The sequence below is a fragment of the Dermacentor albipictus genome, chromosome 1 (assembly GCF_038994185.2).
Source record: "Dermacentor albipictus isolate Rhodes 1998 colony chromosome 1, USDA_Dalb.pri_finalv2, whole genome shotgun sequence".
In the NCBI taxonomy this organism is placed as follows: domain Eukaryota; kingdom Metazoa; phylum Arthropoda; class Arachnida; order Ixodida; family Ixodidae; genus Dermacentor; species Dermacentor albipictus.
Genome location: NC_091821.1, coordinates 86,917,154 through 86,933,803, shown reverse-complemented (window position 1 = coordinate 86,933,803; position 16,650 = coordinate 86,917,154). Strand labels below are relative to the sequence as shown.

At 46.1% G+C, this 16,650-nt stretch overlaps 1 protein-coding gene across 4 annotated transcripts in view; it reads left to right on the top strand.

Moving 5' to 3' along the window:
* Window positions 1-16,650, top strand: part of LOC135897820 (nose resistant to fluoxetine protein 6-like) — a 143,425-nt gene that overhangs the window by 103,898 nt on the left and 22,877 nt on the right. For all 4 annotated transcript variants that reach the window (XM_065426527.1, XM_065426525.1, XM_065426526.1 and 1 more), the window contains 6 exons: window positions 640-810; window positions 2,088-2,181; window positions 2,514-2,606; window positions 9,581-9,746; window positions 14,119-14,198; window positions 15,671-15,793. In XM_065426527.1, the coding sequence (XP_065282599.1) occupies window positions 640-810; window positions 2,088-2,181; window positions 2,514-2,606; window positions 9,581-9,746; window positions 14,119-14,198; window positions 15,671-15,793 (727 nt within the window). The remainder of the gene's footprint in view (window positions 1-639; window positions 811-2,087; window positions 2,182-2,513; window positions 2,607-9,580; window positions 9,747-14,118; window positions 14,199-15,670; window positions 15,794-16,650) is intronic.

Genomic DNA, 16,650 nt, shown 5'->3' with positions numbered 1-16,650 from the left:
ATAACGTGTCATTAGACGCACATACATATCTGCACTTAGCTCTGGAATCCATACAAAATATTATACATGATGTTTATAAATAGCAATGAAAAGAATGAATAAAAGTAATAGACATAATTATCTTTGCATTTCTGCACGTGTTATTTTGAAGCAAGAAACTCGTCATGCTTAGCGGTTTGCAATTTTACATCGTGCAGACGGCCGATAATGAGCATTATTGTTTATGTTATACTTAGTGAAAATCAAATCAGCTAAAACGTCCGATGTATCAACTCTTATACTGGTTTCTGACCTGGTTCTCTAAGCTACTTATTTTAAATCTTTTCTGGTCAAGACTGCTGGCGTAGCGAAAATAGTCAACGAACCTAAAGCTAAAACACTGAGATCGAGGCCCTTCGCCCGAATCCCAAAACCCGCCTTTCATCTTGTATTCATTTTCTTCTGTCCAACTCGCTTCCGGTAAGAGATCTAAGGAGGCATGATTTTGGCCCCTCTGAGCATGTACTTTCGATTCGGCGCCCACCATCATGGTGGAGTGAGATAAGCGTGGCCTGTAAAGCGGGTGTCACCTGCAGCCGTGCATGTCGCGAAATCGTTGTGCCGAGAGCGTGCCTGAGCGGGGCGGCGCTGGTTTCGCAGACGTCGTGCTGGACGTCCTTCTGTCGTTCTCTGCCTTCTCGAACGGCAAGCGGCTGCTGAGCACGCGCACGGCCATCGGGGTGCTGGAGCCGCTGCATGGCATGCGCGTCATCACCATGGCCTGGATCATCCTGGGACACACGTTCTTCTACAAGAGCTACGTGCTTTCAGGTGGGTGCCTCGCCTTCGGAAGCTCTGGTGTCGGAGATTCACGCTGGATTTGCGTCGTGTCAAGGCTGACGAGAGCATTGCCAGCAACTCTTTCTATAAGCAGGACTGTGAGGGGGCGAAAGCGATTTTGTAACGTGTACACTGTGCATAAGCACCTGCTTTCGCTCTAATGTTTCAGCGAAACGAATAATGTTACTTATTCGACTTCAGCGTATTCAGCTGCTATACAAATTTAGGGGCGTGCATTGTTTGAGGTGTACACGAAGGTTGCACGGTGTGTGTTACTTTCAGTTACAAGACACGTGAAATAACTCGCTTGTGAAGATAGGCAGATAAAATAAAGTGTAAAGGCGTCGTACTTGGCGATGTTACTGTTGGTTTCAGCATGATCCTTCAGCGCAAATATTTTGTAAAATGCCATTGCCTAGCCTGGCGTAGACGCTACCGAAAGGCTGAGAAGTTACATGTAATGACCGTCAGGAAGGCAGCGTTATATTTATCTAAAACATTTTGTTTTGACTTGTAAACTGATTAGTTAAACTAATTCAGTTAACGTCGGACACGCTGTTCTTAACCTTTCTTTTCTTATCCGCCACTTCATCTCGCACCATGGCGACCGTCGGCCGCTTCCTCTTTGTCCCTGCACAACTGTAGCGTGACCGAGGGCACGTGTACACGCCGAGAAGGCCGTAATAATGACCTCATCGCAGGCAGCAGCATATCAGCCAGGTGACCCTGAACATGCGCTAATCATTCACTGCAAGCTTACGATCTGCACGCATTTAAGGACACGCGGAAGCCCCATCCATAACTGTGGTGCTTGGCCTGACACACGTTCGCGTCACCGAAGGCCTTTCCGGTCCCCGAGCGCAGCCGGGTGGACGCACGCCGCTCCCGCACACTCCGCCTCGGAGCATATCACGATTAGCCTTACAGGTAGCCGAGACGCGTGAAGCTAAACACGGGAGTGCCGTTGTGCACGCCGAACTGCCCTGGCCGTGTAGCATCGGGTAAGCATATACTCTCTCTCGTTGAATAATTCAGAGCGCGAGCCCCCAACGTCTGCATTTAATGACACGCCGATTGTTTGCCTCACTGCGGCGATATGAGTACGACGGTCTCTTTCCATGCACATAAATACGGCAAGGGCAGCGCACGCCCGGGGCGTCGCAGGGCACCGATCAAGGCCCTCTCGCAAGGGCGGCGGTAAAACGGAACCGCCTCTCGATGACGGCAAGGGTGTAACCTCGTCTCGTGCGCGCGCGTCCTTTTTCCAGGCGGCCTCTTCGAAGCGCTCGAGTATGGCAAGTCGTTCCCCTTCCAGATTGTCCTCAACGTGTTTCCTGCCGTCGAGACCTTCGTCACCATGTCGTGAGTGCAGAAAAGGGGAAAGGGAAACCCCTGTATACATCAGAATACGCTCTTAGCCCGCTGATAGGGTTTAAATTACATTACCATGTATACATTTACCACGTATAGAATGCGCTAAAGAAATTTTTTCAGAGAAATATAATCACATCATACAACAAGTGTGCTGCATATGAGCAACAGTGACAATGACTTGTAATTGATACATTATTTACTACTTTCATGCCATTAAGTCAAAAGAAATTGCTCTTTATAGCTTGAGCCGATTGTACTTCCTGTTGTCCTTCCCTCATTCTCTAATTTCACCTCTGCTTTCTTTTATTTTGTCTACGCAGCGGCATTTTGGTGGCATATAGCAGCCTGCACAAGCTTGAGAAGCGCCAGGGTTCTTTCAATCCATTCAGCTATTTTCTCCATCGGTATCTAAGGTAAGTGCGCATGATAGAAGGACAGACGAAAATGTGTAAAAAACATTGCCGCGTAACTCCCCCACTGTGAAACACTCGAGTGTTATCATAGTGTTCTGGACCCTTTTCTAGACTATCGCTGACCACAAAAAAAACACAAATGGTTCGACTATTTGCAGGTGTAAATACACGTCTTGAGCTCAACAGTTCCGCACAATCCTGCAGTGTTTTGGGCCTTCTTCCTAGCAATAGCAAGGTAGAATTATCTTCAGATTAGTCAAATCAGCATATACGCCTCTTGGTATGTCGATACGGTAATTAAGCGTAAAGTTCGTGCAGTCTTTTTGCATCTTTCGGTTAAGTGACTGTAACACTCAAAACGAGAATCAAACAGCCTATTCTCAACTTCTGGAGCACATTGCTCTTGCGCCCCGTCGGGAAAATTCATCCGGATCCCACGCACTAGTGGAAATCAGTGTTAAGCGAAGCAACTGTATTGGCGACGCGTGCACTATAGATGTTTCAAATTGCAACATTTTACTGCGACAACGCTTAATCGCCATGCCGCCATTGTTGTCATCACCGTGTCGTCGTCACGTCGCTTTCGTCCTGCCGTATAGTCTGTCATTGGCGGCGTCGCCTTGTCTCTGTCGTCGCCATGTCGTTAGCATTGTTGTCATCGTGTCTTCATTACGTCGCCATCCTCGTGCCATATATATAGTCTTGTAGTTTGCGTCGTTACCACGCATGTATCGTAATTATCCACATGATGTCGTCGCCGTTTCGTCGACCTCGTCGTCATACAGTCGTTTTCGTCACGTCATCGTAGTCGTTATGCCATCGTCATCACTGTCGTCGATGTACCGTTGTTGTCATCGCATAGGCCTCGTCGCACCACTGCAGTCGTCATATCGTCATCATCGTTGTGCCATCGTCATCATGCCATCAGTAGACACCATGCTTTATCGCCATCGTCGTAACTGTTGTCTCATCGTCGTCATGATGCCGTTGTCGTCTTCGCGCCATCGCATTCATCATGTCACCATCGCCAAGTCATCATAGTCATGACGCAATCACCGTTGCTGTCGTAGTGATCGTGCTTCATCGCCGTTGTCATCGTCTTGTCGTTGCCGTCGCACAAGCGCTCACTCACAACGCACTTGCTCGCCTCACACAGGCGCGTTGCGCCATTTGGTAACACGGCGTGGAGCGAAAACTTCGGTGGTGAGATAGGCAGATAGGCTACGTAGAAAGAGCCAAAGGAGGCTTCGAATTAATATACAGGTATAATTAACTTCGAAACCAATGTAGGGGAACGCAGAGGCTGCGGCTGACAATCGGTGCTAATTCAATTAAGTTCACCTGTGACAATGAGATGTTGGTCAAACAGAAAATTATTTTGCCTGACGCAAGCAGTTTCAGCATATAGCCTGGTATTATTTGTCCACCGCCGACGTCCTTGTTTAGCAAGTACATATACACGGAAGGAGCTATTATCTAGACATTATTTTCAGTAGCTAAAGTAATGAACTTTTCTGTTTCACTACGTGCATCGTTTGTATTTCTAAAAAAAACTGCTGGATACACGTGAGATGATGAGCCATGGGATACTATTTGAGACTAGTTGGCTTCTGGGTTAACCGATACGGCAGCGCAAAACGACTACGGTCAGCAGAGATGGTATGCTCTGCTTGCTCGTTTCCTCTTGTTTTGCGTCGTTCTGCGCTACATTTAGTTATCCTATGACTGAGGGCAATCGGCACCCAGATGGTAACCCTTTCGTGCAGCTTGCAGCGTGGCGGAGCGCTGTTTACTACAAGTGTTATCACCTCTTCGTATTTTTAGAAAAAGCTATAGTCACCGTAACCTTCTTTCTGTGTGGACATTTGGAAACTTCGAACGATGTATTTTTGTAACAGAAATGTTATGCTGTAGAAACTCCACGGGATAGCTAGCTTAAAACCCAGCTCCTGCAGTAAAACAGTACTTGTAGGCAGTAATCTCCGCGAGCCACAAATTTGACCCCTCATAATCTCTAATTTATTTGGAACAACTATGTGAAGATAGAAAGCAAAAGCAGATCCCGAAATCCAACCACGAAGCAGTCAACTTCCTTCACACCATACATATGTGTAACTCCATACATACGTATGTTACTATACCATGTCCCACCGGATTCCCTCCGTTTCTCTCCAGCTCTCTTTGTGGCCGCCCCTAAATATCTGGGCCCGTAGTCACAAAAACGGCTTACGCTAGAATTGTTCATAAGAGAAAAGGTTCGCCAAACACCTATCTGGAGATACCATTAGCGAAGTCGGCTGGCCAATGGCAAAGAGCACGTGTGAAAGATAAGATTTGACAAAAGTTCGTGAATTGGGCCTTGGGGCCGAGTTCACAAACATTTCGTTCACAAGTGTACATTGCCATTTGCTGGCCGCCTTCGCCAATATGTCCATCGCGTTGCAACTCAGTTACTTCGTGAACATAACATCCTTGTCGTAACGAACTTGTTCAACTATCATCTAATAATTATGCTTTATAGATTACTTACTAAACAGCTTTCATACCAATTCATTGATTCCAGGTACCTCATCAATAATAGTAACACCAGGTTTGCACTTAACTTCAATTTTCTACTGCCTATGCTTCATTCTAACTATGGAAAAATGACATCATTCGCTGCTATAAAAGTGCGGTATGGTTTACACAATACCATTAAATCTTCATCCTTTCATGCATTTAGTCATGTCCTTGAGCTTTTTTTTATATGTATAACTAAGTTTACATCATTCATTACACTAAATTTGCCATTTGTATGTGCTGACAGTTTTTTAAGCACTGTAGGCTTGTATACAGACAATTTGTTTCCGTTTACTTAATTTTTCTATGTAGTATTTTTCGCGATTGTGTTAGTTTCTTTTACTTAGCTTGCTCATCTTTAATACATCTCTCCATTGTTATTATTAACCGAGGGTCCCTTTGCAGTCTTTCACTTTGGGACCCTCGTCTGTATATTGTTTCTTACCCATTCATTGTATTTTAAGAATAATAAACTGAAACTGAACATCAGGAGTGGGTGAAGTTTGCTCTTAACGAATTATTCTAGCGAAAGAAATAATTCCAGCCAATCCTGATGCTGGACATATTGCAAATGGTCAGTGGTAAAAAAACATTTACGAACCAAACGCTTTATGAGTTCAGGCTCTGGTCACTTACATATAGGACAGCGAAAACATACTGCAATGTCTATAGTCTGTAAAAACTGTGCTTTCACAATGTTATCCCTGGTATTTGCTAAGTGTAAGCGTAAAAAAGAGGAATCTGAGAATTTTCGCACGTTCAGAACAAAGTGGAAAGAGCAGGGCGGACAGCAAAACAGCCCAACAAAATGATCACCTGAACTTCTGTTGTATACAAAAATGACGTTGTCTTATAAACCTTCAGTTGATAGCCAGCGCTATCTTGAGTCCCTTGTTTTGTATGTCCTGTTCCTTGTTTTATTTATTTATTCTTCTTTGTTTTTGCGCCTATTCTCAACAGACCGAAACTAACTCGCCCAATTTACGTTTATTATGCACTTCATGAGGAAAAATTCCATCAGTGCCAAGCACAAATTGTACTGCGAAATAGCAATTTGAGGAAGGGAGCGGAGAGGGTGCCAGGCTTGGTTCCGCACAGGGGCCTGTTTAAACTGCGCCCGTGATGCGTGTAAGTGAGCGGCTGTGGAATAGAACTCGAGTCATACGCTCGGCGAAGCCGTCACCTTGGCCGCCATAAAGAAGTCGGTGGAAGCTAGCACGAAGGCTGCACAGCCACGCGTGACTTCGCATGCACGGAGAAAAAACAAAAGCTAAAAGAGAAAACGAGTCCGCCGGCAGCAGGAATGAATTCGAAGGCAGTCTCCAATATCTGAATAAGTCAGGCACGAAAGGCCGTCGATTCGACACGCAAATTGCTACGTCCGCCCAGTTTAATCCTGCGTCCTCAGTACATGTTTTGCTTCTTTTTAAACGATTTTTCTATAGTTGTGTCAGCTTTCTAGGCGCTGAAATGACACATGTTCTAAGAGCTGTATACGGCGGGCCAGACATGACCATGCACGACAATGTAGATATATTGGTGGCGAGACTTGGGTACCAATATCATTCATTTCAATTACACCGAGCAGCTATAGAACGAAGAGAAAGAAATTGCCCTTGTGAGGTACCACTCACGCAAGGGTGAGAGGGAAGCGAAATGGGCGCTGAGGCGATAGACGAAGAAAAATAGGACCTCAGCAGAAAGTACTACCTCAGCAGAGATTAGCAGCACGGCGGGGGGAAGTTCACTGCATTGCGAAAATGGTCTACTGCGAAGATGTGGAAAGGGAAACATTGATATTGTAAAGTGGAAAGACGGAATGAAGACTAGCAACCTGCTGCGATGGTCGGGATTTACAATGACGAATTGCACACTCCCATTATCATTTTTTTTTAAAACATACACGTACCAGACAGGAAAGAGAAAACGAGGAGCAGGTTGGCAACTGCCCCAGAAGGGCCACAACGCCTGCCTACTCTTCAGAGCGGAGGAGACAGAAACATGGAAATGGAAGATAGGAAGAAAGAGAGGGAAGAAGTAAGAAAGTGCGAGATGACAAATCTAAAAGAATAAAGCAGAACACACAGAACAGGTCAGACACAGTATAGGGCCGGACCCTCTAGGTTACGTTACTAAAGAATGTCGAAATAGAAGAAATAGCGTTTGAGGTCCGATCATCCGAAAACAGAAGTAGGCTACAAACGTGAACCTAAGTTAGTTTCTTTTAGAAAAGTAAGAAGAGCGCGATGCGCCTGATCGCGGCGCGACGCAGAACGCTGGGGTACAAACATTAATCGAGTGTCGCACACCGCAGGCCAAGGAGGTGATAGTCCCTCACTAGCGGCGTGCGTTGCGCAATGAACGCGGGACACTCAAATATCAGGTGCTGAAGTGTCTCGCAGCAACCGCAAGACGTGCACGATGGACTGGCCACCCGTGCTTGTTTGTATGAACGTTCGCAAACGTTCACACAACCAAACCTTAGCTTGAGCAGTTGCGCTGTAGGGCGACGAGGCAAGCCTCGACCGCGAACACGGCGCAGTTACGTTCCCTTTACGACGTGTCAGTCTAGATGTTGCTTCAGTAGGTGGCGACGAATCGGCAGTCGAGCGTCATCAAGCTTGCACAAACTTTCAGGACAGACACAGTCGTTAACAGCGCAAGTTGAAGCGAGCCAATCAGCGTCTTTGTTTCCGGCGATCCCTACGTGTGAAGGTACTGTGCAACGAGAGATATCCCATGTGATGCAATCTTGCTGGCAGAGTCAGTAATGCTGCGCACAACTGGACAATCAATTTGACTGCGTTGTAATCTAAGGGTAGCGTGGCAGTCCGTAAAGATGACAATCTTCGATGCGAGTAACTCTGCCTGCACGTATTTCAGTGCAAAATTAATCGCTGCTAGCTCCGCAACCGTTGACGACGCTGGATGGGGTATATGAAATACGCGCCGTACTTGCATCGGAGGGCCGAAAAAATCTGCAGAAGCGCCTGGACCGGCGTTGTGTGCAGATGTATCTGAATACTTGGAGGTTATCTGAAAATCTTTCGTACATATGTGCGACTTTTATACTGCCCGAACATGATCAAGTATGTTTCATTACTCTTTCTAACACGTTTATTTTCGTCATTTTATGATATGTGTTCACGTGAACATTGAATATTTCAACTATAATGTACAACCGTTCTGGAGTGTATTATTTGTTCTATTGTTCCGTTGTTGTATTTGCACAACCTCTTCTTAATTTTTTTGAACTGCATTTTTTACTTGATTATTGTAAATTTGTTTTTGAATGTACGAATTGTAATACCGCTGTCATGTACGTGGGCCTCTAGGTATTTTCAAGTGGTATTAGAGCCGCTTTTCGCCTAAGGGACCCCCAACTGTCGTTGGAAATAAATATTTCATTGATTTGATTTGATTTGACGATTTGATTGATCCAATTGGAATATTGCCGAAACAGGCATATCATACTTTTTGTGTATGTCATGGATAGTAAGATAAATGGGGAATACGTGCTTGATGATATCTTTCGGAGGCGGAGGCGTAACTGAAGCAGCATGTTCAGAACTGCCAGCAATGTTCATAATGCTGCCATTTTCCCATGCGAGATAACGGACGGTGAAACAGACAATCAAGGAGCGATTGAGCATTCGATGAGCGACGCAGACGCTCAATATGATAGAGAGCTCTGTGGTCTGCTTGCAGCCTCAGTGGTAACTGATGCTCTGCAGTGAGTGCCTCGCTAGGCACTCACTGTTGCGCCTTGCGAGGTAATCCAAGCATTTGTCGTAGGGCTACGCGATGACCTCGTTTCAGTTAGGCCATCAAACTTTCTTCCCATTAAATTATGGGGTTTTACATGCCAGAACCACGGTCTGATTATGAGGCACGCCATAGTGGGGACTCCAGAAACTTGGACCATCTGGGCTTCTTTACCATGCACCTAAAACTAAGTACACTGGTATTTTCGCATTTCTCCCCCATCGAAATGCGGCCGCCGTGGCCGGTATTCGATACCGCGACCTCGTGCATAGCAGCCCAACACCGTAGCCACTAAGCAACCACGACGAGTTTTTCTTACCATGAAAGAAAGAACGAACATTCATATGAGCGTTCGAGATATACTGTTACAGTGACATGTGCCACCTCAGAATTTTGTTCACCAATTTACATTCTTCGCACTTGTCTTTCTCTCGTCCTTTCTCTCTGAATACATTTTCCCCTTCATCAGTGCAGGGTAGGACACCGTACTCTTCTTTTCTGGCTAAGCTCCCGGCCTTTCCTGTATGTGTGCGTGTATCTCTCTCTATTTTGAGAACAACTCACTGTTGTTGCTGCTGCTGTTGTTGTTTGAGACTGCACATCATGTTGCCGTGCATTACATTGTTTTTGTTTTGTTTTTCTGCGGGTAGGTTAACACCGGCCTTCATACTAGTGTCTCTTCTGATGATCTTGCTGCCACTCACCGGTAGCGGACCAGTCTGGAACGAAACTCTGCAGCCATTCGCAAAAGCCTGCGAGAAAAGGTGGTGGACGAATATTCTCTACATCGGCTCATGGTTCCACAGAGAAGACATGGTAAGGTTTCACTGCACGTGAACTTTCATGTGACTTTCCGGTTCCTGGACGCTCTCTCTCTATATCTCTCTCTCTCTATCTATCTATCTCTCTCGATGCAACGTGATTGAGGTGGATGGAAACAGACTTCAAAGAAAAACTTAACCGCTACAAATATTTTGTCTCCACTACTCGTACCCTCAGTTTGGTCGGGCTTTAGATGGTCGAGTGCGCTGTGAAAAATAACTGAAATAAAAAAATTGAATTTATATTTTTACAACAGAAAATTTATTTGAACGCAAAACTGCAGATACTCTTTGATTTAAAAAATGACTTGTGTTCTGCTTACTCTGAAACACATTTTTTTTTCTTGATTTCTTTGTGGTTCCGATGAGGCGAAGTCAAAATTTTGTCATTATTACTGTGAGCGAAATTAATTTTGTTTCTTTCTTTACTATCCTAAATTACCATTTGTGTACAGCTTCACTACGCACGTTAGTGTAGGCAGACAGCTCTCATAAGCGCGAACCGATTAGTGAGTATTTCTGAGAAAGATAAGCTGCTCATCGGGCCAGTTATGTCACTCGGAGCATGGCTATATATATACTTGTATGGCTGATGCTTGAATATGTCGCGCATATGTGCCGGGTGTATTGGTGCCTCTCCTTTGTTTCATGTGGCGTGGCTATTTGTACTTGTATGATCGTCGCGACCGCATCGCATCGTTTGACTCTTTCGCACTCGCTGAAAGCTGCAGTCAACAAGGGAGTAAAATTTAATCCCGAAGCGATCAATCTACGCAATATTTTACTTTCTGTAAAATGACGGAAAAAGCCATCCACAGACAGAGAGAAAAATGATAAGACAAATGCAGGGCGGTTAACCAGGCTGAGCCCGATGGGCTACCCTGCACTGGGAAAGGGGAAAAGAAGACTAAAACGTGAGTAGAGGGAGAGCAGCTCACACTTTGCATGGACGCACAATTATTGAAGCGTTCGTCATTCAATTCATCACAAGCGGTCACAAAGGCCGGTGTACATCTAGAAGCGCAGTAGTGCTTTTGTGGCTTTGCACATCGCAGACGCACGAAGTCACGGTCCCTGGATGTTCTATTCTGTAAGAAGTCTGTTATCTATACTCTATCTCACAAGTAATTTGCAGCACTGCCGAAGATACGAAGTGTACACAGGCAATATTCTTACGCAGCGGAATATAGTTCCAGGCGTAACCGTCTGATTATTGGTAGGATTAGCGAGCTTAACTGTTCCTTGACACACGATACGTTACAGCGATACGTAACATCTTGGGCCCTTTACGGATGCACAGTGTGTGCCGTAAATTACTGCGGCGGTTACCACAGGTAATCGTAACAGCAACCCTGACCATGATTACGCAGCAACATGGCAGCGCCACACAGCCAGGACCGCTCGCTTCGATCCGAATTCGCGCTTCGGACCTATAACGTAAAACTATTCCAATATGTTTATTCCAATCTCCTGATGTCAAATTTCCGTAACCGCCGACGCAAGCATTGGGCGGTCACCCGAAAGGTTTTCTGAAAACACCAATCAAACGCTCTCCTCGTTCATAGGAGGTCCCTTTTGTTTGCTTAAAGAACGAATAACATTGCCTACACTGAGCGGCTTGTCTTATCCAATTGGCTGACAAGAGGTGAGGAGCATGCTCAAGTGGAGAGGAATTCGATGGAGCCGAGCCACTGCACTGAAAATCGATAACCGGATGAAGAGGGTGACGCCAGCCTCTGCGATTGGTCCGCTTCCCCTTCCTTAGCTTGCGGTGGCTGGTCGGAAATCGTGGCGGCATGCAACGGAAGCTCAAGAATGACGCTAAAACCGATATTCAGCAAAGAAGAGTTGGCAGAACGAGGTCGTAAACGTGCCGAAAGTGCTCGAAAACGGTACACGGCCACGCAAAAAGTTTTATTGTACGCACATAAACCCATGCTCTCCGGCGGGCGTGAGTAGCCAGTGCCTGAGCGATCGGCGGCAGCCGTCTTTTATTCCTTTCGAAACGGGGCAGCCTGTGACTATTCAGATGAAAATACAGTTTTGTTCTGCATATTAATGCATCTTTAAGGCGTACACGTCACTTTGACGCGGTGCGTTCTCGCAGTTTTATGACATCGCGAGACAGAAAGGTGTAGTGGGTGCAGCCCGAAAACTTTTCACCAATAGCCGAGGGCTAACGGCGAAAAGGCGTTGAATTAGAAATAACTATTTTCTTTTGTTCTGTCAAATCATGCATAATCAGTGTTTACACATAATATCAGATGGGTAGCTATCACGGTTTTCGTGACGTCGCGTGACAGACATCTCAAGTTGCGGTGGTCAAAAAAGTTTTTGGTCAATCGCGCAGGGCTGGTTGCAGAATTGGAATAGAAAATCTTGGAATAGTTTTACGTTATAGCACCCTTTGTTACTACCTCTCCGCTCTGAAGCAACAAATAAACGATAAAATCCGTCTTCGATTAGTCTCATCTCATGCTGAGTGCAAAGAATTAGGTATGATTTGTCGTTATTATTAAGATCAGCTGTTTATTTTGACGCTACTAGAACTACAGAGGCAGCACCGAGCAGTAAAAGTGGTTTGATGTACAGTAAGCAGGGGCGCTATAACGTAAAACTATTCCAAACTTTTCTATTCCAATTCTGCTATCAGCCCTCCACGATTGGTCAAAAACTCTTTTCGACCATCCCCACTTCACCTGCCTGTCACGCGACGTCACGAAAACCGCGATACCTCCCCGTGTGATATGATGTGTACACACTGATTATGCATGATTTGACAGTAAAAAGAAAAGCAGTTTTTTCTGATTCGACCCCTTTTCGCCATTAGCCCTCGGCTATTGGTAAAAAGTTTTCGGGCTGCACCCCTTCACCTGCCTGTCACGCGACGTCACAAAACCGCACAAACTCATCGCGCCAAAGTGACGTGTTTGCGATAAAGATGCATTAATATGCCGAAAAAACTGAATTTTCTTCGGAATAGCCACAGGCTGCCCCATTCCGAAAGGAATAAAAGATGGCTGCCGGCGATCGCTGAGACGCTGGCTACTCGCACCTGCCGGAGAGCAAGGGTGCATTTGCGTATAATCAAACTTCTTGTGTGGCCGTGTAACGTTTTCGAGCCCTTTCGGCACGTTTGCCACCTCACTCTGCTAACTATTCTTTGCTGACGGTCAATTTTAGCGTCATTCTTAAGCTTCCGTTGCATGCCGCTGTGATTTTCGACCAGCCACCACAAGCTAAGTAAGGGAAAGCCGACGAATCGCAGACGCCGGCACCACTCTCTTCATCCGGTTATCGATTTTCAGTGCACTGGCTCTGCCCCAGTGAAGCCCTCTCACTTGAGCGTTCTCCTCGCCTCTTGTCAGTCAATTAGATACGACAAGCCACTCAGTATAGGCAATGTTATTCGTTTTTCAAGCAAACAAAAGTGACCTCCTATGAACGAGGAGAGCGTTTGATTAGTCTGTTCAGACAACCCTGCGGGTGACCGCCCGGTGCTTGCGTCAGTGGTTACGCAAATTTGACGTCAGGAGATTGGAATAGAAACATATTGGAATAGTTTTACGTTATATGGCCCCAGATGGCGCTACAGCATTAGCGTTGGTGATCCATTGATGATGACGAACGCTATAAAGGTCTAATTGTTCACTGCATCAATAATTTACTGCTCCGCTCTCGTACGTGATGACGGTGACGAGAAAACGCCGAATGGAAGCCGAGCATGTGATGCGGCGCGGGTGAACATTTAGGAGGGCTTTCGCACTTACTACTGGCTAAGAAGACTGAAATGAACCGCCGAGAACGCGTATAGATGAAGCGAAGACCCGCTGTGGCATTCGTGTAGCTTATGGTTACAACGCCGAAACATTTATTGCGTCACTCCACCAACCGTGGAGCATGTATCGACAGGATTGCAAGGCAGACACTGACCAGATGACGCGGTGCGGATGAACACCTACTGAGGGGCATTCAGCCTTCCTATTGTGTAAGGAGATCTGCAGCTTCCTCGGTGCTGTAACGAACTACTGAGATAGTGCATAAGTGCGCCGAAGGGTAAGTATCATCAAAGAAATGTTAGTGACCCTACAGAAAACTCAGAAGCTGTAAACAGGAAAGGTGTGTCCCTAAAATTGGCATGCTTTCTCAGTATGCTTTCTCGGCATGTTTCGTCAATAAAAATGATCATTTAGTCTAGAATTTTCTATTTTCAATAACCTGCTCCAGCCGTCGCAGAAACACGCGGTATGTAAGACATTGCCATTGAATCCATATATATTAAATACCTGTCATCTTTTGAATCTGACAGCACACCACATGACGTTAGACCTAACCTAATGTCGATGCTTGTTTTGAACTCGTTGCAGTGCTTGCCTCACGGATGGTACCTTTCGTGCGACATGCACTACTACATCATTGCCCCCATCATATTCATGCTGATGTTCAGGTAAGTTGATCCCGCAGCGCTCAAGAAGATATGCCCACGGTCTCGCAGTCTTACCTGCGAATAAGCGGTTTACGGTGGTTGTATAATGGCGCCCGCAATTTCTGAAGCTCTGTATTGCGTTAGTTAATGAATAGTATAACGCAACGATTGTAACGAGAAAAAAAGGAAGTGGGGGCCAGATTTGTTGCTCGAAATCCACCAGATAAGTCGAAATGCACGCGCGTCTGGGGTTCGCAGGCAGCTGCACCGGAAGATTTTCTGACGGCGCTGCGCTCGGGGTCTGCACAGACGCGGGACCGATATGGTTTTTACGTATATGCCCCTTGAACGCCGTCACCAGTATGTCTGTCGCTGTTGCGCGGAGAACTGAAATGTTGCTATTTTAGCTTGATAGTGAGCCATCAACACCATCAAGGAGAAAACGGGCTGAAAACGTAGCGTGTTGCAGACGCGGATAAAAGAAGAAAATTGTTTATTTGCGTCATACGTATTCAACATCACTTAAATATGTTGGTAGCGTTGATACGATATAACTGGCGATTGTGTCGACGCCAGGAAACGAGTTCGGAAAACGCGCACAAGAAGACACGCCGGCTGTACTAGAAATATGTTGCAACAGAACTGCTTGTTGGCCTAGTTGGTGCTTGCTACAAGACACGTCTTTGCCCCAAGTTAAAACACACACAAAAGGAAGACACATAAAGACAACACGGGCGGCACTGCGTCCTCTGGACGGTGCAACATGACCAAAGAGGGCACTCACTTCACAGGGGTGTCAGTCCTTTCTTCACACAGAATCCGATGTATCTTGCATCTTATATTGTCTGCCTCTTATATTGTCCGTGTCTGCAACATGCTACCTTTTCTACATCGAATCCATCTCATATACAGTATATACAAATTCTTGACGATTTACCGGGACGTTCATATTCCTTTCGTTGTAGAAGGGCATCATAGGGTGAGCCACCGGATGTCGCGGACCGTTCTGCGTAACATCGAAATAAATATAGTTGATTTTCCGTCTACTCAATCTGCTTGCCTCAAATGGCGTTTGAAACAAACTTGCACGATGCAACAGTCCATTCACATTTCCTAAGAGAGCGCCTCTGCGGCGACATTAGGAAAACGGAGCTTACTTTCTGAATGCGCCAAGTATTTAAAAAGCCGTGGTTGTACTTTCCTACACAGCAAAGTACAGCCACGGTCACTTCACCAGGCACACCTTCTGTGTTTAATCGCTCAAACCTGCTCAATCGAACGCACGGGACGTTTTTGCGCTGCTACTCCGAGTACATGCTCCATAGCATTTCGTCCATATAAATTATAAGACACTGAGCTCAAAGTGATCAGGTTCACTGCGCCACAGAGTTGTGTGCCAACCCGGATCGAAGAATCGTGCTCGGCGCACGTGTAGACTGTAGGCACTCGCATCAGCACTCGCATCAGCTCTCACATCTGCACTCTTTTCGCAGGAGGCCGTCGGTGAGCTTCGCGCTGCTGGCCATTCTGGGGGCCTCATCCATCATCGCTGTTGGTGTGCTCACGTACATCTGGCAGTTCCCGCCCATCCCCATATTTGTGGACCCTGATCCAGAGTAAGCACGCCGGGGCTGGCTTTAGTGAAAGTCCCGCCTACTATCTGCTCATATGCGCCAATGAAGGGTCGTAGTTGCGTTACCTGTCTGACAAGTTCGTGAACCTTGAAAATACTACTTCATCGCAATGATAAAAAATTGCTGGCTGTCCCGTAATCAACAGTAGATTTAAGCATGAATTTGCAACCGTCAAAAAAGATTGGTTGGAGATGATACTAGCCACAATCTTAAAATGGGTGTAGTGCATGTTCGTTACGGCACCCCCCCCCCCCAACACCACATCGCACCACGTCATACTGTGCACTGGTCCATATGAAAGCTGCTCAGCTAGAAGAATAAAACCGGCTGTTGGTGGCACGACAGGCAGTCAAAGACGCCAGGGAGACAGAGCGCACTGTCCAGGTAGAAGAAAGGCACCTGAAATAGGCGCCACGCAGCGTGGCGCCATCTCTCGAGGCGACGCAGAACCCGCGCCTCGGAACTCACGGACCGCTAGCGTTCAAAAGTGTACAGGCAACCCTGTCTCAGCGCCAAAAGATGACAATGAAGTGTATGGTGTCATATGTATCTGCCTTTTGGACGTCGCTACTGGAAATTACAAATAAAACTTCAGCGTACTATAAGTTATAACTTGAGTGGTATTGTGAGCAAACATTAGGAATAACTCGGAAGTAATATGTTTTGTAACGTGTTTGGGCAGTAACTAGCGTATTTAATGCAGGCCTGTACGAAGGGCTTGATGCCAGAGACCGCATTTTCTTAAGTTTTGATTGATTGCCCGGATGATCTCGTTTCGTTCTTGCAACTAGCCGGGATATACTCGCTTGAGTGTCCGGATAACGGTTCTGGCTTTTTGC